This window comes from Scyliorhinus canicula, chromosome 21, assembly GCF_902713615.1.
Source record: "Scyliorhinus canicula chromosome 21, sScyCan1.1, whole genome shotgun sequence".
NCBI lineage: Eukaryota > Metazoa > Chordata > Chondrichthyes > Carcharhiniformes > Scyliorhinidae > Scyliorhinus > Scyliorhinus canicula.
The window spans coordinates 42,105,403-42,129,781 of record NC_052166.1 but is presented as its reverse complement, the minus strand read 5'-3'; the positions used below and the strand labels follow the sequence as shown (position 1 = coordinate 42,129,781).

The 24,379-nt window shown below is 41.3% G+C and overlaps 1 protein-coding gene across 1 annotated transcript in view; it reads right to left on the bottom strand.

Annotated features, from left to right (window-relative positions):
• The window catches only part of lhx6 (LIM homeobox 6), a 71,460-nt gene that overhangs the window by 27,013 nt on the left and 20,068 nt on the right, over positions 1-24,379 (bottom strand). Inside the window, exon 5 of the mRNA XM_038782375.1 lies at positions 17,405-17,625. Coding sequence (XP_038638303.1) covers positions 17,405-17,625 — 221 coding nt within the window. The remainder of the gene's footprint in view (positions 1-17,404; positions 17,626-24,379) is intronic.

Sequence of the window (24,379 nt, the reverse complement as noted above, 5' to 3'; positions counted from 1 at the left end):
GCGGCTTTATGCAAGATCGCAGAGTAAAAAATTAAATCACATTGTTCATTGATTTTCATGAAAGTTTACCAAGTTTTACAGATACACAATATGGTGATAGACTTCTGCACTGATCTGCGAACTAAAAATGTAATAAAAAAAGTTTACGGCAAGCCAGAGAAATAAAACCCTTCCATAAGATATAGGTGAAGGGGTAGAGCACACAGCTCCTAAAGCTTTCTGTACTATTCAACAAGATCTTGGCTGATCAACTTTACTTTCCTGTCCTATCATCATTTCCCTTGATCTCTTTAAGTGCTCCACAATCTATTGAACTCAAGTCTTGAATGTACTCAACAACTGAGCATGAAGGCTCTCTGGGGCAAAGAATTCCAATTCTCCGAATGAAGAAAGATATTGCAACCATCTTATTCCTAAATGGCCAACCACTTAACCTAGCCCCAGACACTCCAGTCTGGTGGCTCTTACAGCCTCGATTTTTAAATGAATACAGCTCTGCACCTCCAGCTGGAGGATTTACAGGATAAATGTGTGATCTGTGATGTATGCTATTTACTTATTTTGATAGGTTTCACTTCTGCCAAAATCAATCCTGCAGAGTGATTATGAAATGAAAATCGCTTATTGTCACGAGTAGGATTCAATGAAGTTACTGTGAAAAGATTAGTAGTTGCAACTCGCAACTATCTTTCTTGGGAAGGAAGGTTAGTAAATGGATCCCATGTCAAGGTGGTGTCACACACCCAATGATAGAATGTCAAAACTTAAGATGGTGGACCAGGTAATCTGAGGTGTGAGTCTGCAGGACTCGAGTGTACTGATGAATGGCACGCTACCACAGTGGTTAGCACTGTTGCTTCACAGCACCAGGGTTCCGGGTTTGATTCCCTCTTGGGTCACTGTCTGTGCGGAATCTGCATGTTCTCCCCGTGTCTGCGGGGGTTTCCTCTGGGTGCTCCGGTTTCCTCCCACAAGTCCCGAAAAATGTGCTTGTAAGGTGATTTGGACATTCTGAATTCTCCCTCTATGTACCCGAACCCGGAGTGTGGCGACTAGGGGATTTTCATTGTAACTTCATTACAGTGTTAATGTGAGCCTACTTGTGACAATAATAAAGATTATTATTCTTAATATCTGCCAGTTTGGCTCAATAACGGAACTTGGAGCTACGGGCCTGTCACTGGGTCTGACATTCTTCCTACTTTACTCCATATAATCTTGTCGGAAAATATTCTTGTGGGTCAGGTGATCCTGCCTGAAAAATTGGGAATATGTATGGTTTCAATTATTTATACTCCAACAATACTTACTACCCACATGGGTGACCATAAGCCTTGGCTCGGCTAACTTGCTGTGAAGGATTACACAAGTAGAATGTGCACTTACAGATATAGAGATTGTGCACTCCATAATCGGGAAAACACAATCTAACTATATGATTTCTCAGTAGCTTGGTTTAAGCTTTTCAGACATCCAAAAGAACATAATAATAAAAAAAAATCTGAAAAAGAGAAGTTTACCACAATACATAAAAAAAATGTGGGGCAGTTCTCAGACTGTTTAACCCTCAGAGAACTGCTGCAGGAGATTTGTAATCCTCAACACCATTCCCATCTCTACTTTGACTAGTCAAAACCCCACTACTTCCATTTTCCAGCTTCTTTCAGAGTTTTGTATTTGACACTAGACTGCTGGATATTGTCCATCGACAAGCAATTTGTTTTTTTGGCAGCGAGTCTATGATACAACACACATTTCAAAATGAAGAAGCACAGGCAGTTGTCAAACGTTAAAATAATAAAATGGACTGAACAGTTCTGGAAAAAAATAATTGCAACAATGAACTCTAAATTTACAAGCAATATGATCAAATGAAGCAAATTCCCCTGAAGCCTAAATATACAAAACAAATCCTTCCAAATAAATGGGGTGACTGGTACTGTAATCAAGCAACAAAACATGTCTCTGTTAAAGGGTATTATTAGCACCTATTGCTCTCCGTGTGCAATAACCATTTGGTTTTAACACACCAGAAATTAACTTGAAAGCAATGTATAAAACAAATTGATAAATCTCTTAATTGAAGTAATAAAACATCACTTTGTGCCCGCATTTTATCATTTGAAAATGAAAATGAAATGAAATGAAAATCGCTTATTGTCACGAGTAGGCTTCAATGAAGTTACTGTGAAAAGCCCCTAGTCGCCACATTCCGGCGCCTGTCCGGGGAGGCTGGTACGGGAATCGAACCGTGCTGCTGGCCTGCTTGGTCTGCTTTAAAAGCCAGCGATTTAGCTCAGTGAGCTAAACCAGCTAAACCAGATTTACTTAATTTTCAGTTTCAATAAAAATTAATTACAACATTAATTGAGCATATAATAAACACCAGAATGCCCTGCTGAACATTTATTAATAATGGGTGCATATTGAACTGACAGTATATTTAAATTCTTGTCCCATTTCTTTGCTCAAGTAAGATAAATCGGGCAGGTACACAAACAAGTCTTAAGATGCTCAAATTCCTCAGTTGGATCCTACCACAAGCGCCTTTACTGGGTGCTTCCATTCGATGTACGGACAACACTGGGGAGAATGGGGAGCAAGGACTGGGTACGCAAGTGGAGGAAGAACTCTGGATTCAGTAAAATCTCAAACCTCTGACAAAAATCAGTCAATCCTTTCATTGGTCACCTCCAACAGTATATTTCCTTCAGGAGGGCAATTTCAAAATGTACTTCACTGCAAATAGAACACTTTGGGTTATTCTGAGATTGTGAAAGGCACTATTTACATCCAAATTCTTTCATTTTTGGAGGAAAGATGCCAATTTGCAATATCTGGGGATGGCGGGGGAGGGGGGGGGGAGCAAAAGGTGATGGCTGAAGGCTCTTGTCATTTTGTAATTGCTCTGAGATTTCAATTGTTAATTTCAATAAAGTATATTTTTAAAATTGTTATAAGTTAGGATTTTGTCATTATATTCCCCTGCTATTATCATAGAATTATATTCAATTTAATTTGGGACAGTGATCTCTTTCTTAATGTGGAAATTCACTGAAAACACTTAAAGTGAAGTTGGTAACTTTGTGAGGGCCACGAAGAATCCAGCAAGAGTTTGGAGAGTTAAACAGAAAGTAACTTTATTTACAGCAATGTGTACACAGTGCCAGCAGTTCACTGCTGGTTCCCTCTCTAGCTGGTCCCACAATGGCCAACTCTATTTATACACCTGCACTGCTAATGATTGCCACGCCCCACCCCCACCACCTTCATTGGGAGAGTTCATATTCAAATTATCCCCAGCCAATAAGATCCAGGCAAGTTACAACAGAAACATTGAGTGGAATAGACCATTGCAGTCCATCTAGCCATTTCCCCTCAAACTGTAATTATGTAGAAGAGCATTACCTTCATTCAAAGTATTGGTTGCAAGGCGTGCAACTAGATTTCTATCCTTGCTTTAAAATGGTGCCTTTAGGAGATCAAATGAAGAGACGTCTGGGTGGGATCAGTTTACAAGATGAATGTGACTGTGGATTTAGGCACTGGCCAATGTATCTCTATTGCCATGACATCTAAGAAATATTTAGCAAACTGTAGCTATGTTTGGGCCTGGTTAAACAGTATATACTTATGTTTGTGAACACAAGTCTCTTTTCTATTTACTGTTTTGCCTTGATTTTTCACCATTTCCTTCTCTCCTGGGCTCTTGCCTCTGGTCAACCTCTTTCCATTGGGAGTCCAGACACTGTGGACTCTTGTGTGATTTTAATGCGAACAGTACTCCATGCGAAAGTGCCAGGAGAAATGGAGGAGGGCCAGACTGAGATACATTGGTAGTTTTCCCTCTCTTGAGATGTCCTGAACAAAAGCCTTTTTTGATATTTTGCACACTAAACCATGAAATATATTTCCTCAATGATTCAATGTGTAAATGTACCTTGTGCTACGTTACTGAGCCTTAAGGACATGGAAGGTGTAATATCCCGCAGCGGACCTACGAGGTGGGAATGCTTGTCTTCCCCATGCTCCTTGCGGAGTATGAGCTCCCCTGCTAGGGGCGCAGTTTCTCAATTAACTGATGTATAAAAGGTCGAGCAGCAAGGCACCAACCAGAATAGGAACCTGGTAGAGATCTACCAGGTAGTGTACATATCGTTTGTGTAAATAAAACTTTGTTTCTTATTTTACTCGGCGTGGACCTCATGTATCCTCAGCACAGCAGTTAGCACTGTTGCTGCACAGTACCAGGGTCCCAGGTTCGATTCCCAGCTTGAGTCACGTCTGTTCGGAGCCTGCACGCTCTCCCTGTGTCTGAGTGGGTTTCCTCCGGGTGCTTCGGTTTCCTCCCACAAGTCACCAAAGATGTGCTTGTCAGGTGAATTGGACATTCTGAATTCTCCCTCAGTGTACCCGAACAGGCGCCAGAATGTGGCGACTATAGGCTTTTCACAGTAACCATTGCAATGTTAATGTAAGCCTACTTGTGACGAGAATAAAGATTTTTTAAATTATTATTATAATAAAGAATGGTTCAGATTTGATTCCTGTGTGGGATTAGTGGATCTAAACTTGCAATGCTTCTAGGGAAATAATCAATGGGGTTCTCAATCCTGATGTCTATCCATTTGCTAATGTTGGAAAGGACATGCATCATATTACTTGATTGTACTGTATTGCGATAAGCCCGTGGTCAATTAACTTGGGGGCACACTGTGTAGGTTTCGCTGTAAGTGAGGAATTAGAGATCCACCTAATGTTGTGTAACATGTAGCAACCTAGCTTACTGGACTCCGTGTTCTCCCCACCCCTCAGTTTTCACCTCTTTTCTTTGTAGACACCTGAGGGCAGGTGGAAATAATGAAATACAATTAATATTAATTAAGCATCGATGGTGTCACAAATTCTGAAGAAACGTTATATCCTATTCAAGAAATGTCTCATCTATGATTGATTCTTTAAGGGTTCTATTAGCATCTGTTTGAAATGAGATACTGTAAAATCCAACTGAAAAGATGCAGGAAAGCACGGGAGGAAGGGAATGAACATTGATTTATTTTGGTACACACAATATTACACAGCAAACAACTCCTCTCCCCGCAGGCCACCCTCCCTGACCCGCACCCAGGTCAGGGTTTTTATACTGAGAGGTTCCCCTTGTTAAGGGGAAACCCCGCCCCCAATTACCTGGGGAGCTCATATTCTGTTGTAAAGACTGGAAATCTTATTGAGAATAGTCCGTGGCCCCCCCGAGGGGGTCATAACAATACTATACAATACATCTGTTAGAATTGTAGCATTGAGGGTATGGGAGGCGAGGGAGGAGATTGCAGGAGCTCTGATCCAAATTTTTAATTCCTCTCTGGTCACTGGGGAGGTGCCAGAGGACTAAAGAACAGCTAATGGGGTCCGACTATTTAAGAAAGGTTGTAGAGACAAGCCAGGGAACTACAGACCAGTAAGTCTCATGACAGTGAGAGGGAAGCTATTAGAGAAAATGCTGAAGGAGAAAATCTACCTCCACTTGGAGAGGTAAGGTTTGATCAGGGATAGTCAGCATGTCTATCCAATTTGATTAAATCTTTTAAGGAGGTGGCCAGATGTGTAGATGAGAGTAATGTTGGCAATGACGTTTATATGGATTTCAGCAAAGCCTTTGACAATGTCCCACATGGGAGGCTTAAAAAGAAGGCAAATGTACATGGGATACAGGATAATTTGATAAGGTGGATTCAAAATTGGCTTTGTTGGAGGAGGCAGCGGGTGAGGACAGGCGGCTGCTTTAGTGACTGGAAGCCAGAGTCCAGTGGTGTACCACAGGGATCTGTGCTGCGTTCCCCTATTATTCGTCATTTATATAAATGACATAGATGACTATGTGAACAGTATGATGAGTAAGTTTGTGGGTGACACAAAGATTGGCTGGATGGTTAACAGTGAGGTTAAGTAACTTGGGTTACAGGACGATATAGACCGGATGGTCAAATGGGCAGATAAGTGGAATTTAACCTTGAAAAGTGTGAGGTGATACACTTTGGAAGGACAAATTTGACAAGGAAATATTCAATGAACAGCATGACACTGGGAAGCTCCGAGGAACAAAGGGAACGTGGCTGGTTTGTTCATGGATCTCTGAAGGCGGGAAGGCAGGTTAATAGGGTGGTGAAAAAGGCATATGGCACACTTGCCTTTACAATCGAGGTATAGGTTACAAAAGCAGGGAGGTCACCTTGGAGTTGTATAGAACTTTGGTGAGACCACAACTGGAGTACTGTCTGCAATTCTGCTCGCCACATTATATGAAAGATGTGATTGCATTGGAGGGGGTGCAGAGGAGAGTCACCAGGATATTGCCTGGGATAGATCATTTAAGTTATGAAGAGTGGATGTTTGCATTGGCTCGTTTGCATTGAAGCTGAGAAGACTGAGAGGTGACCGGATCGAGGTATGCAAGATTATGAGGGGCATGGACAAGATGGATAGGGAGCAGCTGTGCCCCTTTGTTGAAGGGTCAGTCAAGTGCGGACACAAGTTCAAGGTGAGGGGCATGAGATCTGGGAGGAATGTGAGGAAAGCCCTTTTTGCCCAGAGGGCAGTGACGGTCTGGAATGCACTGTCTGGGAGGGAGGTAGAGCGGGATGCCTCACATCCTTTAAAAAGTACCTGGATGAGCACTTAGCATGTCACAACATTCAAGGCTATGGTAGAAAATAAGTTTAAGTAGGTAGGTCATGTGTCAGTGCAGACTCGATGGGCCAAAGGACCTCTTCTGCACTGTATTTTCTGTGATTCTGTGAGGGGTAGAGAGAGGAGGTGAGTGTTTTACTCAAAGTAAAGGGCTGTGAGCAAAGAACACATGTTTCAGCCAATGTCAGCATCAAGTGCTGCCAGATTATGTATGATATAGATCTACATCTAGGTCAAAGTGCTGCGTAAAGTTTGTTTTGCAAAACACAACAATGTAGCTCACATAAGCCTCAGGACACTGTGCGATTCATCAGTAACCAGCTAAATAACTTAACGATGGAGACAATTCTACATGAAATGGTTCTAAAAGGTTTTTTTTTAATTTAAAGGACTCACTTTTTCTTTTTTCCAATTAAGGGGCAATTTAGTGTGGCTAATCCACCTATCCTGCACATCTTTGGGTTGTGGGGGTGAGACCCACGTAGACACAGGGGGAATGTGCAAACCGGGGCCAGGATCAAACCTGGATCCTCGGTACTTTGAGGCAACCGAGCTAACCACTGTGCCACCATGCTGCCCCTCTGTAAAAGGGTTAGTGCTCTGTATTCATGCCCTGTAGAACCTATGTAAAATAGTTTTACCTTATTTCTTTTTTCTTTTTTTTTTAAATTTAGATTACCCAATTATTTTTTCCAATTAAGGGGCAATTTAGCGTGGCCAATCCACCTACTCTACACATTTTTGGGTTGTGGGGGCGAAACCCACGCAGACACGGGGAGAATGTGCAAACTCCACACGGACAGTGACCTAGAGCCGGGATCAAACCTGGGACCTCAGCGCCGTGAGGCAGTTGTGCTAACCATTAGGCCACTGTGCTGCCCGTTTAACCTTATTTCTAATGGAACCTTTGGAAAATGAGAGCACAAAAGATTTAGTGAAGAGAGATATCCCGTCAGTACATGTTGATTTTGAACCCAGGCTCTCGAGGGGAAAGAGCAGAACAGAATTATTTCCAGGGTTATTTCTCAACATGGAAAGGGCAAGTTGCTAGGAGTGATTTTAATATTTTGCAAGGAGCCCTGAGAAGGCTATGAACCAAAGCATCAAAAAACACAAATATCTACTGGAAGTGACCACTGTTCTTTTGTTTTATTTGGCTAATGCAAAATTCTAGGACTGAGTTTGCTCATTATCATTCCAAATAATGATCTTCCACCTAATCCTCAATTTTAAAAAATAAATTAATAGTTGGCACTGTTAGTGCAAAAAATGTAACGCTTGCTCTCAATTGTGCCATCAACACAAAGCAGAGGGTTAATGCTTCCCCGTTGGGATAAAGGAAAAACAAATGATAGGGCGATCACTCAAAGAAACAACTTTAACAAAGCACCTCGGAGCTGGTATCAGATTCAACAGAGTGGGGGTAACTGGGAGCTTCACTGATAATCCCACAGGTAGGGAATAATATTCAGAGCAGTGAAAATCTAAGAAAAAGAGAGGTTCAAAAGAATCTAGATGAATCATTACTTAGCATGAATACATTGTTTTTCTTTTAAGTGAATAAATGCAACATTACATCTATATTCCACGAATAGCAGTCTCCAACTCGTGGGGTTATTGTTGGTTTCACTCATTGAAAACAGACTTGGTCTTTCTGAAACTCTTGTCACAAAAACATTTGTTGATCCAAATGTACTGGCATTTGCTCTACGCTTCCCATTATCCCACTGTAACTGAAAGGGAGGCCAGAGCAAGCCTGGGTTGTGGGCCTGTCTTACATTGTTTGATTAAATGCCCTACAAATGGTTTTCTTTTTGTTGTTTCAGAGGCAGAATAAAATTGCCTTCTGATGCACGCGGGAGAACATAGGTAAGAAAATGCCGGGGAAGTCAATGAGGAAGCCCTGACATTAGGAAGGATGCGGTGAATTGAAGACAAGCAGTGATATGGAGAAAGGACTAGATTTGCAGAAATATCCTTGAAGATACCAGAAAGATTCATTTAGGCTTGTCTATTTTGTCACTTGGAAGCAGAGTGCAGAAAGCCTGAATTGAATGCTCCAGGGATAAACTCATGAAGAGCTAAAGCATCTTTTACACTGCAGAGATAGCCTGGGAAACTGGATAAAGCAAGCATCAGCGACACACACATAATATAAGTGACAAAATTTACACTGCTTCCAATTTCTTCCTGGCTGCAGCTTCATGGTCCCAACTACTTTGCAGTGCCCAAAACAAACATGTTTTTCCACAGAAGGGTAATGGAAATGTGGAATTCGTATAAGGAATGTGGGAGGTTAATGAGATTAACAGTGAACATGAGATAAAAATAAAATAACAGGAAAGTAACAACACTAGCATACAGTAGAGGAATTATGAGTTGCGATTTGCCCAGTAACAACATTAGCATTGAGGTGCAAATGGCCATATCGGAAATATCGTTTACCAGAGATCAATGAGGCTATGCAAATGGTAACTTCTACAGGCAAGGAATTTGAGCAAAGTTGACAGCAGAATCCAGATGGGAATATCAAAGCGACTGAACAATATAACCGCTCTAGTCCACTCAATGGGAAGGTGGCTAGTTCTCCACCTGACGGCCAGACAAGCCAGTTCCCTCTGTGAAGCCACAGAGGCCTGTTCCATCTAACATTTAGAGCCACAGCAGATTTCAGATATTCTCCTCAAAAAGGCACAGATGAGCCAGGAAGAGATGTTTTCCCAGGTTTAGTATTGTGTGGTAACTATTAACTGGATTTGACCTATAGAGTTACTAAAATTGGATGTTGCTTGGGAAAGAGGTGCCTCAAGTGAATTCAGGGAATGTGGGTATATTTTGGGAACAAGAGATAACTTCAGACAAAATGATGTGTTTAGTTATTCATACACTAAAGTGCTGTAGTGTATATTAGTCTTTTGTCATAAGTTTTTTTCTTTGCTTTTACTTTAATAAATATTCTTTTTTAATTGCTGACACACATTCCTCACTGGGTTGTACATTGTTCCTCACATTATGTTAGCGAGAAAATAATATATATATTAATAAAACGATGTTCGAGGTTAAAAGCAGCACATGGGGAAAGGAAACCGATAGGCAAAGGGTAAATTGGTGGATCAGCCAGAAACCTGCACTCAGGATAATTTAATCATCTTACAGGACTTTATAATAATAACGGGGAACCCACGTCACAAGACTACGACCCCAGCTTGTCTGCAGGAGATTCATTGTTCTACCCAGAGCAGGGAATACAAACCCATTAACGCCTCATCAAGAACTAACGGCATAATTTCATGATGTGGCGATGCCGGCATTGGGCTAAGGTGGGCACAGTAAGAAGTCTTACAACACCAGGTTAAAGTCCAACAGGTTTGTTTCGAATCACTAGCTTTCGGAGTACTGCTTCTTCCTGAGGTGAATTATTTCAGGTTAAGGGGAACATTCTGTAAATGACCTAGTAACTTGCAAACCCATTGTATGAGTAAATAGGTTCCCCATTAAGGGGCTCAGGAAACATCTCTAACGATACCTCCTGGTCAGATTGTATTATATGAAATTGATCAATGACGTGAATGCTTATCTGTAACGGTGAACGAACTTAAAATATATATGCATAAAATCCCTGTAAAAATCAGAACCGACTCATGTGAGCTGAAGGCAGCAGCAGCTTCTTGTTCTCCTGTGTGCACACAGCCATTTTTCAAATCAACAAAAGTTTTACCAACACCACGCGGTCGCAAATTGACTCTGAGCATTTCTTCCCTCCAACAATTCCAATCAAAAATACACCAATAAGAACCAGTGTTTCAAGTTATCCTTGGTGGTTTTGAGACACTGGGGTGGTCCCGGTGGATTGGAAATTAGCAAACGTGACACCACTGTTTAAAAAAGGAGGTAGGCAGAGAGCAGGAAATTATAGGCCAGTGAGCTTAACTTCGGTAGTAGGGAAGATGCTGGAATCTATCATCAAGGAAGAAATAGCAAGGCATCTGGATAGAAATTGTCCCATTGGGCAGACGCAGCATGGGTTCATAAAGGGCAGGTCATGTCTAACTAATTTAGTGGAATTTTTTGAGGACATTACCAGTGCAGTAGATAACGGGGAGCCAATGGATGTGGTATATCTGGATTTCCAGAAAGCCTTTGACAAGGTGCCACACAAAAGGTTGCTGCATAAGATAAAGATGCATGGCATTAAGGGTAAAGTAGTAGCATGGATAGAGGATTGGTTAATTAATAGAAAGCAAAGAGTGGGGATTAATGGGTGTTTCTCTGGTTGGCAATCAGTAGCTAGTGGTGTCCCTCAGGGATCCGTGTTGGGCCCATAATTGTTCACAATTTACATAGATGATTTGGAGTTGGGGACCAAGGGCAATGTGTCCAAGTTTGCAGATGAAACTAAGATGAGTGGTAAAGCGAAAAGTGCAGATGATACTGGAAGTCTGCAGAGGGATTTGGATAGGTTAAGTGAATGGGCTAGGGTCTGGCAGATGGAATACAATGTTGACAAATGTGAGGTTATCCATTTTGGTAGGAATAACAGCAAACAGGATTATTATTTAAACGATAAAATATTAAAGCATGCCGCTGTGCAGAGAGACCTGGGTGTGCTAGTGCATGAGTCACAGAAAGTTGGTTTACAGGTGCAACAGGTGATTAAGAAGGCAAATGGAATTTTGTCCTTCATTGCTAGAGGGATGGAGTTTAAGACTAGGGAGGTTATGTTGCAGTTGTATAAGGTGTTAGTGAGGCCACACCTGGAGTATTGTGTTCAGTTTTGGTCTCCTTACTTGAGAAAGGACATACTGGCACTGGAGGGTGTGCAGAGGAGATTCACTAGGTTAATCCCAGAGCTGAAGGGGTTGGATTACGAGGAGAGGTTGAGTAGACTGGGACTGTACTCGTTGGAATTTAGAACGATGAGGGGGGATCTTATAGAAACATGTAAAATTATGAAGGGAATAGATAGGATAGATGCAGGCAGGTTGTTTCCACTGGCAGGTGAAAGCAGAACTAGAGGGCATAGCCTCAAAATAAGGGGAAGTAGATTTAATTCTGAGTTTAGGAGGAACTTCTTCACCCAAAGGGTTGTGAATCTATGGTATTCCTTGCCCAGTGAAGCAGTAGAGGCTCCTTCATTAAATGTTTTTAAGATAAATATAGATAGTTTTTTGAAGAATAAAGGGATTAAGGGTTATGGTGTTTGGGCCGGAAAGTGGAGCTGAGCTCACAAAAGATCAGCCATGATCTCATTGAATGGCGGAGCAGGCTCGAGGGGCCAGATGGCCTACTCCTGCTCCTAGTTCTTATGTTCTTATGTAACATCAGTGGGGTTCTTAACACTCTTTCTCCCAAAACTGTTAAAGCAAGAGGCTCAGTTGGAAAGTTTGAAATAGAGGTTTCTGTCAACAAGGATATTAAAGGATATGCAATTAAGGCAAGTAGATGGCATTAATGTGCAACAAGAACAGAGGAAGTGGAACAACACAGCAGGTCTGGCAGCATCTGTAAGGAAAGAAACAGAGTTAACATTTTGAGTCCTTTTGACTCTCCATCAGAACTGGGGAGGGAGAATGCTAGAGTTTAAAGTGTAGCTGTGATAGATTGCAACAAAATGTAACAACTTTAAGACCAAAAGACAGATGGCTTGGTGTGGGGGAGGGTAAGGGGCGGTTTGCATTGAGGCAATAGATGTTTGGGATTTTTTTCTAAAAGGGTTTAAGATGAAGGAGAAAGGTCTCAATCTGTAGCTGCCGAACGTTGAGTCCCAAGGGCTGCAATGTGCCCAACCGGAAGATGAGATGGTACTCCTCTAGCTGACCCCAGGATTGCCTGGAGCATTGCAGCAGACCAAGACCGACACCCCAAACTTATCTTTTATTTTTAAAGTTGCTACATTTCGTTGCAATCTCTCACAGTTACACTTTAAAATCTAACACCCCTTTCCCTGCCGTTCTGGCGGTTTCTCTCCTTACAGATGTTGCCAGACCTGCTGAGGTTTTCCAGCGTCCTTTGTTCTTGTTTCAGATACCAGCATCTGCAGTATTTGGCTTATTTAGGTATTAAATATAAATCAGCCATGGTCCAATTGAATGGTGGAAGAGGCTTGAGAGGACTCAAATGGTCTACTCCAGCTCCAGGACTTTACCTGTCAGGCAGTTGACTGGCAGGATGTGCTACTGGGTGCTCAATTTTGCCGGTCAGAGCTTCAGTCCACTTTCAGGGCCAGACTTCATTGGGAATCAATCTGACACAATATTAGGCAGCTCAGAGACCAATGACCAGGCAGGAATTGGATCAATCAGGGAAAGGGTGTGCAGAAGTAACCTGGCAGGCGAATCCCACATTATTCCTGCAGAGCTCAGAGGAGCTCTCCTGCTAGTTCTGGAAAATGAATTACGGCACTGAAATGGAATGGCCTCTTTGGTTTCTCTGCCAGGCTTTACTGAACAGAGTGAACATGCTGCCCAATAGGCACTTAAATTGGAATATGATCTTGATTTTCATTGATTAACGAGGCTGGCTGCCCTAATCAGGCAAAGGGCCTGGGAAACAGGATGGGGAAGCAGGAACTGGTACCTCCATTTTAACTTTGCTACCACCCCGTCTCCTTCTGCTGGTGGGAATTATGATCCACCAAAATGAGTTTAATATTTTAATCTCAAGGACCATGGAAAATCATTTTGTCATCAAGATCTTGAAAGATGAAACGTTAATTCTGACTCTCCCCACAGATGCTGCCTGACCTGGTGAGTATTTCCTACAATTTAAAACAAATGTAAGCTTTTGCTTGTTTTGCCCTACAGGAAGATAAGAATCAAAGACTATAGGAGATTATTGGATAGACCTCACATCCTCTCCATCAGCAAGACCACCTACTTCTAAGACTCTCTAACATGGCTCATCTCCATCCCACACTCCGCTCAATTGCTTTTCAAAGCCTTTCATGACATCTTCTCTTTTCTAGCTCCAACTCCTCCAGCCCTACAACTCTCAAGATTTTCTGTTCCTCCAATTCTGTCTTCTTGCACATCCATAAAGCGGCTGGTTTAGCACAGTGGGCTAAACAGCTGGCTTGTAATGTAGAACAAGGCCAGCAGGGCGGGTTCAAGTCCCGTACCGGCCTCCCCGCACAGGCGCCAGAATGTGGCGACTAGGGGCTTTTCACAGTAACTTCATTAAGCCTACTAGTGACAACATGCGATTATTATTCGGTCTGGTTTAGCTCAGTGGGCTAGATAGCTGGTTTGTGATGCAGAACAAGGCCTGCAGCGCGGGTTCAATTTCTGGACCAGCTTTCCCGAACAGGTGCCGGAATGTGGCGACTGGGGGCTTTTCACAGTTACTTCATACTTGTGGCAATAAAAGATTATTATAATTTTCTTGCTCCACCATTGATTATTGTTCCTTCGGCTGTCAGGTCCCAATTTGGAATTTCCTTCCTAAACCTCTCCACCTTAAAAGCATTCCATCAAATCTACCTCATTATCTATCCTAAAATCTGCTTCTCTGGCTTGGTGTCCCAGCTGTTGCAAGATAAATCGCCTTGGATTATTTTACTACATTGCGGATGCTATATAAATGCACGCTGTTGTATGGCTAACCCATTATTATTTTTTTTGTGGGGTGGGGGGAGGTACACAAGGTCATTTATGGTGTATGAACAATAGATAACCAGACAATGCAACAATATCACAACTGATTGTGAAATTATGAATGATTAAGCTGCTACAGAATGGCCATTGGGTGACATTGTGTGAGGCCCCAATAAAAGCTCAAGAACAGTGTAATCTAAAGTTCTATTATTACCATTAAAAAGAAAATGATTGCACATTTTGATTTTCAATGATTTTGTAAGGCCAACATAAATAGACAGTATAACTCCAACATGAAAGCATTCTTATCTTCAATAAAGTACATTGATCTTGACTGATTTTCCAGCAAGGCCATTTTGGTTAAAGGCCAGAATACCAGTGTGCTACAAAATGACTCATATATTACTGTGCTGGCTAATAAAATTCCACCACCCCCACCCCATCCCACCAACGAAATAGGAAACAATAATAATGAGATCACATTTCAGAATAACCCAGGAGGTTATGCTAAACCTTTATAAAACACTAGCCCAGTGCCAACTGGGATGCTGTGTCCAATTCTGGGGACCACACTTTAGGAGGGAGGTGAAGGCTTTAGCGAGAGCACAGAAGAGATTTGTTAGAATGGTTCCAGGGAAAAAATGTAATTTGAATTGGAGGAAGTGGTTTGGATTAAAATCAGAAAACGCTGGAAATACCCAAGTCAGGCAGTATCTGCAGAGAGAATGCTTCAGCACGATGATCCTTCATCCGTTCTAATGCGGCCGGACGCATAGAGTGTTTCCAACAATTGTTGTGTTTAATTTCAAATTTCCAGCATCTGCACTATTTTACTTTTATACAAGTAGTTAGGATTTGGAATGCGCTGCCTGGTAGGATGGTAGAAACAGATTCAATTGTAATATTCCAAAGATATTTGGATATCTACATGGACATGAAAAGAAGTAGGGATATGGGGAAACAATGGGGTGTGGGACTAACTGGATTGCTCCTCAAAAGAACCGTGCAGTGCACATTCTCCCGTGCCTGCATGGGTTTCACCCCCACAACCCAAAGATGTGCTGGTTAGGTGGATTGGCCACGCTAAATTGCCCCTTAATTGGAAAAAAAATAATTGGGTACTTTCAATTTTAAATAAAAGAACCGTGCAGACTTTTTAAAAAACAATTTGTATTGTCATAAGTAGGCTTACATTAACACAGCAATGAATTACTGTGAAAAGCCCTGAGTCGCCATATTCCGGCGCTTGTTCGGGTACACAGAGAGAATTCAGAATGTCCAAATTACCTAACAGCACGTCTTCCGGGACTTGTGAGAGGAAACCGGAGCACATGGAGGAAACCCTTGCAGACATGGGGAGAATGTGCAGACTCCACACAGACAGTGTTCACTGACAGGCCGTATAACCTCCTTCTGTGGTGTACTATTCTATGACTATGACGATAATAAGGTAATATTACGAGGCTTATAAAAACCATTGGAAGGGTGCTAAATCTTTCTGTTTCACCATAACGATTATAATTAATTAATCATTGTTTACCAATATATATGGTTGATTAAAATTAGATATTAGTAGCTATGAAGTATTATTTCAGGGTAATTAAGAGCTACTGCATCTTGGAAAGGTATACAAAATATACTTGATATACAAAACAAAAGGTTATGAACAATTCCAAAACTTCCAAACAAAATACTTCTAAAATATCCAGCTAAAAGAGAAACGTTAGCACACCGTCCTTTCAACAGTAGGGTCTCAAGTGAATTACGTGGGAACATAGGAACAGGAGTAAGACTCTTTGAAGTTGTATCAATTACATTATGGTTGCTCTGTATCTCGACCTTATTCACCCATCTTGGTCATATCCAAGTGCTCATCAAAATATGTTTACGGCAATCTCAGTTACTACTGGTTGTAAATCCTCAGGATAAAGCTGTCCATATTTTCAACCAAATTGTTCCATCTCAATTCAACAAGTGACAAGAATGGCCAGGATAGGACATTGCAAGGAAAGAGATACACACCAAATGCCAAAAGTGGAAAAATGTTCCATTTCCCAACATTGACATTCAACAAATGTCGAAGTGAAAAGCCAAATAAAAGGAAGAAACAGAAAATGTAGTTACACCATCAAAGTAAAATGGATAAGTACCTCTTGGCCATCCAGTTTTATTTTCTGGTTCTTCCTGTCAATCCCACTCAAAATGATTTAGTGGAGTACCACATGGGCACAAGAGCACTCAACTATCCACATAGAATCATGAGTCCTATCACCCAGTCATGAACTGCCATTGATGGTGGGCACATCCTTATTGTCAACATTAGGAATGTGTTTGTATGTAGGCCAGAACAAGCAAAAACCAAGTTTGAAAAAGGTAGGCAATGGACAAAAAAACGTGAAAAGACATAATCAGCATTAACTCTTTGGCGAGACCTATTATAGTCATTTTCAAGTTACATATGCATACAGCTCCAGATAAACTTCATTCCTGATTGAAGCACAGAATTCTAATGTACTAAGCCACCTTCCAATCATTCCCATCGCACACAGCTCCTGATTCAAGTATAATAACAAGCGCCTATGGTCACAAATAGGCTTCAATGAAGTTACTGTGAAAAGCCCCTAGTCGGCACATTCCGGCGCCTGTTTGGGGAGGCCGGCACGGGAATTGAACCTGCACTGCTGGCCTTGTTCTGCATTACAAGCCAGCTGTTTAGTCCACTGTGCTAAACCAGCCAGCACAAAGCAAAACACAGACAGAAGCAGACATTTAGATGTTACCCAATGACCAGAACAATAATTACAGCCAGACACGACCATGTACTACCACGGGACAGCAGAACACTCCAAAGCCAAACCTCTTTCAAGTGCTTTACATTATGTTGGTTGGATTGATTTGGTGAAATTATTAAGCAGTGAATGTGGTTCAGCGATTCACAAATTGAATATTTTATCTGCCCTCCAATCTTCAAAAAAAAACCCCAAAAGAAATCTCAATCCCAGTACAATATTTCTTTGACTTCTTATATTGTAGCCTTTGACGGATAAAGGAAACAGTGTGTGTTGCATTTCTTTGCTGATTTGAGGGCACAGATACCACATTAAATGTAATCTCATTACAATTACCATTCTCTGCTGCTTGCTTGAGGTTTTCCAGCATGGTGTCATAGTGGATCCTACACAGCACTTTATCTTCGACAAGCCCAAACTCCTCGCCTGTGGAGAGTTGTCTCTTGCAGGAGAAGCAAGCAAAGCATGCCAGGTGGTAGGCATTGCCCCGTGCTCGTCGTACCCAGTCGCTGGCATAGATCTGCCTGCCACAGCGGGCGCACTTCGTGCCAAAACGACTGAAAAATAAAGAGGAAACAATGCATCAGAAAAGGCAATTAGGTCTCAGTTGAGTAGCTGAAGTCATGTATCACAAAACGTCAGGAAACGAATGAAGCTTTAATCGTGGGTGGTCCAAAATATTGCGAGTTTTTAAAGCATGATATATAATGGAGAAAAAAAGTAATTAAATAAATCTGGTCCCAACATTAATTCATACCATTAAAAACAGCTGAGGGGCATACCTGCTTTAGTGAGTTTGATAATCATCATCTGACTCGTTCTTAAACTCGGGGCCTGAGCAGGGTTTCTGACAAAGGCAGTCTTCGCCCCTGGATAACAGATTGGAGCAATGGTGCGCTCCCCCCCCCCCCCCCCCCCCAGCCCCTAGAAAGGATCGAGTTACACTTTGGGAAAGTTGCCTTGCTGCAACTTTAGAATGATAGGTTTCTAGAAGAAGCACCTTCCCTCTCTCCTACTCACACATAAGAATCAGGCGCCTCCAGCGTTACTGGGGGGGGGGGGGGGAGAGAAGGTGAGGGGGTCGCCTATGATTTCGTGATCTGACATATTTTAAATCCCGCGCATTTTTGAAAATAGTAGCACATGTTTTAAGTGTGTTGGTGATCTTTTTCCTTTTTCACCGAGGATGTTTTTACCTCCCCCCCCCCCCCCCCCCCCTCCCCCTCCCCCCAAAAAAGTTGGAATTCTGCTTGTTGCCTCGCAACCTGTTTGTGATCAACGGCCTTGTATTGAGAGCACCTCCACAATCTCAGTTATAGCCTGCTGCACAGCTTGGCGATTCAGGGAATAAGGGGCTGGAGGATGAGCCAAGAGAAGCGAAGGCCAGACCGGTGCAATATAGGTGTTTATAACACAACCTGCAGAGGTTATTATTTCATGGCTCTGTGTTTATTTGTGTGAGAAATACCATGACGGTATTAATCATCTTTTACAGGCTTGAGAGCGAGGAACTGCTCCAGTCCTTGCAACCCAACTCTTTAACTCTTTCAGCGCTGGACGCCCAACTGTCCATGTTGACGGTGTGAGCCAAACTGTTTCTGAATTGTTGTGCCCTTCCTTTTGTGGGATTTGCGAACATGTTAGAAACTGAGGTTTCAGCCTAAGGTCAGCACTATATACCAATGTTGAAATTCTCTCTCTCTCTGCCCCCCCTCCCCCTCACTATAATCTGGTGATCATCGTTGGAACACGTGGATTTGATTGAAAAGTATATCAAACAAAGTTATTAAACGTCAGGGCATGATGGATTTTCAAAAACCAGAATGTTTGCAACTCTCAGCATTTGTTTAACAGCATTTAAATCAGACAGTCAACTTTTATTAGATCGCAGCCCATCAGTAGACGATCCCATGATATATAAACTTTTACAGAGGGATGGTGCTTGATTATTTAATTTTCGCAAGACAGGCAGAGAGAACAGGCTGAGGATATGAAATCACGACGAGGGCTAGGGGATATGAGATCAGGGCCCAGGGGATTGGAGATGTGGGCCAAGAAAAACATCAACAACAAAAATGAAATGGACCAGCCTGGGGGCTGCCAAGCTGCGATTTCAGCGACCACTTTTACCATTTTTACATTTCTAAAAGCTGATATACCACGCTAAATATTGAATTTGGAGCCTCGCGTGGACACGGCTTTATAACCTTTCCACTGTAAAGTTTAAAACGCACAGTGAATTTTTGAAACGAATACAATCTCGCCATGCAACCGGGTAATATTTTGACTGTGATTTTCCACCACAGTTTGCATTTTGTGCATATGTAGCAACAAAGTAATTACGATTCAGTGATGATTACACAATTCAACCAGGCAAAGACTGGATTAATGGCTGTCAAATAGGTAATCCTCTCACATGTTTTATTTTGCTCACTTTACTGTACCCCTCCCCCCGCCTTGCGTATCTGCGGTTAGACTCATTTCATTATCCGTCATCTTTACTCATGTGCCTAAACAAAGTTGAAGATTTATTAAACTTGGAGATTCTAAGATTGAAGGGGTGCCTTCAGGCTTTACTTCTAGAACATCCTTTTTACAAAAAGTGCCAACATATTTCGTTTATCGTGAAGTACAAAGTGCTGCATTCCGATTTCAATTTCTTCCCATTTAATTTAAATAATAAATGAAAAATATTTGTGAACTGACTGTGGAAGTAACGGTTTAAATACGGTATATTGGTCCACTAAGCAGAAAAGCAGCTGACAGGTATAGAATGTCATCATTTGTCTTCGAATCCAGCCATATGAATCTCCAGGTCCTGCTACCAGTAGCTACACCAAATTGGACAAACAAAGCGCAATTGGTCAGTGACCCTTCAACCTCTCCATGCTTGTAATTTGAGTGCAATTGTCCTTTAAACATTGGTAATTGCCCTGATTTTGTGATATCTGTTTTCATTGGAAGACGTGCCTTTTTCAGATTAGCTGCTCCTACCAGAGGCCTGTTGTGGGGCAAGACAACACCGTCCTTACACATTCATTGTGTACGTTAACAAACTGCTAGCATTTAAGTGCCATCTTAGAAATATGTACCGCTACTTTGTTATGGCTAAAGGCGGAGACTTAAATGGAGCTTATCTGCCAAACTGTCCAGGAAAAAAGAACAGAAACAGATTAAACCGAAACAAAATTACCTTTTTGCAATAACATCTCTTCCCCTTGAACCAGATACGGACATAGCACCTTCTAAAATGGGTGCACATGGAGCGTTGTCGAGTAAATAGAAACATCTTATGAATACAACACAATTTGTAACTATCGTATTCAATTATTTTATGCCACATCCTCCTACAATTACCAAACTTTCCTGCCCCACGCCAAATCTTCCCTGATCCTACAACCTATGTTGGTCACAGTCCAATGGGTTCCTGCAGTCCTCAAGTGTACCTCAATCAGTGTCAACAGGTTGTTTGACTGCAATAAACTTCACAGATGGAGCTAATTCTATTCTCAGCTGAATATGCACACACACACTCATACTCTCACACCTTGGTTTTGATAAATCTGCATTTATGGAGCAACTATGGTGCCTCTCATAAATGTCCCAAAATGTTATTATGGACAGTGAATTCATTAAATTCTGGTCAATACCTTTACGTAAGTAAAGTGCACGTATTCATGAAGTGCTGCATTGGGAGTTGACTGTCTTTTGAGGGGAAGAATTTTTAGTAGATTGGCAAGTTTATATACCATAAAATATTCTCAGGCTACAATGTAAAATCTACAGCCCCATAAAGATGGCATATGTTTGCTCTGTGCTTTGGTCTCAATCAGTTCAGTTCCATTCAGCCTTACACTCATGTAGCATATTATTGCAGGAAGCAATATGCGATGGGAAACATAATAGTTTCTCACAAACTAAAAAAAGGAAATCAGTCTTTAAAGGGTAATAGAAGCCAGAACTTGTTATTGTTGCAATTTTTCCTATCAATCAAAACAAATAGGAATTCAAATTATTTTCAAAAATCAACATTTGTAACAATGGAGAGTATTTTTAGAAATTTGCCAGAATGATTATGGTGAGCATATCCTTCGCTCGCAGTCTGGGGGTTTATTTCTTTTAAGGTAAGGACACATTTATTTAACTGGCAATGCTGCAGATTTATAGCCAGAAAACTGATAGACCAGGCTTCATCTCATATTGCCAAGGCACATCTGTAAGTACAGTATTAAAGCAGTAAATCCAACATCATGAATATAACCGCCATTAAGAACTTATTACGTAACAAAGATTAATTGCATTTCGCCACTGGATTATTAAATATGGTGTACCATTACCAAATATATTTTGTGAAGCCACCGCTTATATATTCGAAGGTGGGGGTGATGCAGAGGGAAGGAGGGAGCAAAGATTCTGCTCATGTATCAATGATGTGTCAGCTAGGGCGGTGGCAGGACGCGCGCCTCTTGAGGCAGAAGGTTGAGATTCCAGTCTCCGCGGGTTTGAGCACAAAGAAACCTCGGCTCACAGTTCAATGCAGTACTGAGGGAGAGCTGCACTGCCGGGGGTGCCGTTTTCCAGGCGAGTCACTAAATTGAGACCCTGTATGCCCCCTTAGATATAGAAGGCCCCCAAGGCACTATTTAAGAAGAGCAGGAGAGTTTTGCCTGTTGTCCTGATCAACATTCATCCCTCAATCGCTATCTGGTCATTATCGCTTTGCTGTTTGGGACCCCTGTGCGGGAATTCTTTGCGAATCTTCCTATCTCACAACACTGACTGCAGTTCAAATCACTTCACCGACTGTGAATCATTTTGGGACTATTGAAGTATGGAAGACACTATCGAAATCCACATCTTGCTTATTTTTTTTCTTTTAATTATCTGTTGAATTCATATCCAGCTTCCATACCATCAGATGGACTCCGATTGTGCTGAAGATAGCATCTAATTTATTTTTAATGACATCTCATACGCCATTCAACTTTTATATTAACCATTTAATAAAATGAAGATCAATGGTTGCCTCAACGATGTCCATACCTGCTGCAGTTGTGTAGTCTGGAATTGTATTTTACCTATAGTTCCCAACGTTTTCTTGGAACTTTCTAAACATTCTCAGTGGCACCACCGACATTCGATTGCGGCCCGCTGATGTTGCAGATCAACTTTTTTTAGCACAAAGCTAGCACCCGGCAACTGCTGCTCTGGGATGTGCAACTCTGATTGTGCAGTAGCTCTGGCACAAGAGACGTTGCAAACAAAAGGTTCGGCAAAAGATATATCCACACCAAATATATCTCTTGCAAGCCCCTCCTGTTTGTGTCTCTTGAAATTAGCCTCCACAAATTCAACGATTTAACATCTAAATTCACAACAACCCAGTCATAAAGTTCCACCCCGTGAGTTAGAGCTTTTACCCATTTTCATTTAGTCAGGAAGTGGAGCTCCGTGGCATCAGAGACAATGCTGTGCAGGATATCTACTCCGAGTTGCCTCAAACGCAGCATTCTAAACAATTTAACTACATTAGCAATGGATATCTAAGAGTCATTGATAAATATTTGACGCATTCCTATAAAAGATTTATTATCTGCTAATTCGACTGAATGCACTTTGTTTAGAAGACTTAATTGTGCGCGTCTAAATTAATAGTGCGAGAATTAAGAGTGAATGAGTTAACATAATTTTTTTTCTAAGATGAACTACAGCCAGTGCAGCTGCAAGAAAATTTCAAATAGAGAATTAGAGACATTCAAATTGCAAGCCTCAAATTTCAATCCAATCAGAATATCCCGAGGTTTTCCCGGAACCTTCAGTAACATTCAATCTGCTATTAAATTTTGAGATTTACTGGCAGTCTGTTAATTTACTACATAAAATAATTGATTGCTGATGGATACATTGAGGACTAGCTTAAAGTATTAGTGACCTTGACCAACATAAAAAAATAGAATATTGCCAAATTGACTCATCAAAATATAGTAAGAAGTCTTACAACACCAGGTTAAAGTCCAACAGGTTTGTTTCAAACACGAGCTTTCGCGCAGCTCCTTCTTCAGGTGACCTGAGGAAGGAGCAGTGCTCCAAAAGCTCGTGTTTGAAACAAACCTGTTGGACTTTAACCTGGTGTTGTAAGACTTCTTACTGTGCTCACCCCAGTCCAACACCGGCATCTCCACATCATCAAAATATAGTTTAGGGTTATTAATACTTAAACATAATTAGGCCGATGAGTGTCTTTATTGAGTCTCATCATTTATTTTTATAAATTTAGAGTACCTGATTCAGTTTTTTCAATTAAGGGGCAATTTAGCATGGTCAATCCACCTACCCTGCACATCTTTGGGATGTGGGGGCGAAACCCACGCAAACACGGGGAGAATGTGCAAACTCCACATGGACAGTGACCCAGAGCCGGGATCGAACCTGGGACCTCGGCGCCTTGAGGCAGCAGGGCTAACCCACTGTGCTAATGTGCTTCGAGTCTCATTATAAAAAGCACAGCATGAGGGGCACTGCTGACTATCAGAGATATGGTTAGCCTATATCTCAATGGAGAAGCAACACACACATTTGTTTAAAAAAAGACCTATTCCCATAGCATTCAATGATTACTGATTGTGAATCACTATTACTTTTTCCTCCAGTCAAAATTTGATATTTTCAAACTTTGTTTAATTGATTTATTTAGATGAATTTATTATTTATAAAAGCATTCTGTTGCCCAAACTATGCATTTTTTAAATTTAGTAATTCTGTCAGAAGTGGCCAGTGTTCTGGTAATACTCTCTCATATGCTGTGTTGTTCCTGTTGGATTATGATGTTATTGTTTTAGAACCTTGCCAATTTCAACCACATATGAATGTCTGTCCCAACTGGTTGCTGCAGTAAATACTTTTTACTTTCAAACATTCTCTAAATATACAGAAAAAAAACTTTCCTGCAAGAGTATAATGGAATTTGCATTTTTAAATATTCATACTGCAGTTCAAACTAAACCTGAATTTACACCCCAGAATGGTTTAATACTTTGAAAAACCTTTTGTGCCCTGTTATCTGCTACCAATCACAGGGAGATTGATCCAGTGGTCTGTTTGAACAGATGTACGTTGTTTAATTCACATTTCAAAATGGATTTTATTGGACTTCTCAAAAAATCAAGAAAATTGACAAGAGTTGTCAATGTTCCATTGTGACATTAAAGGAAAATTATTTATTTCCATAATTCTGATGCTATGAGAGTGTTAAAAAAAATCTTGGCTGCAGTTTTCAGACTATAATTGGTAAAATATTGTCTCATTGGCATC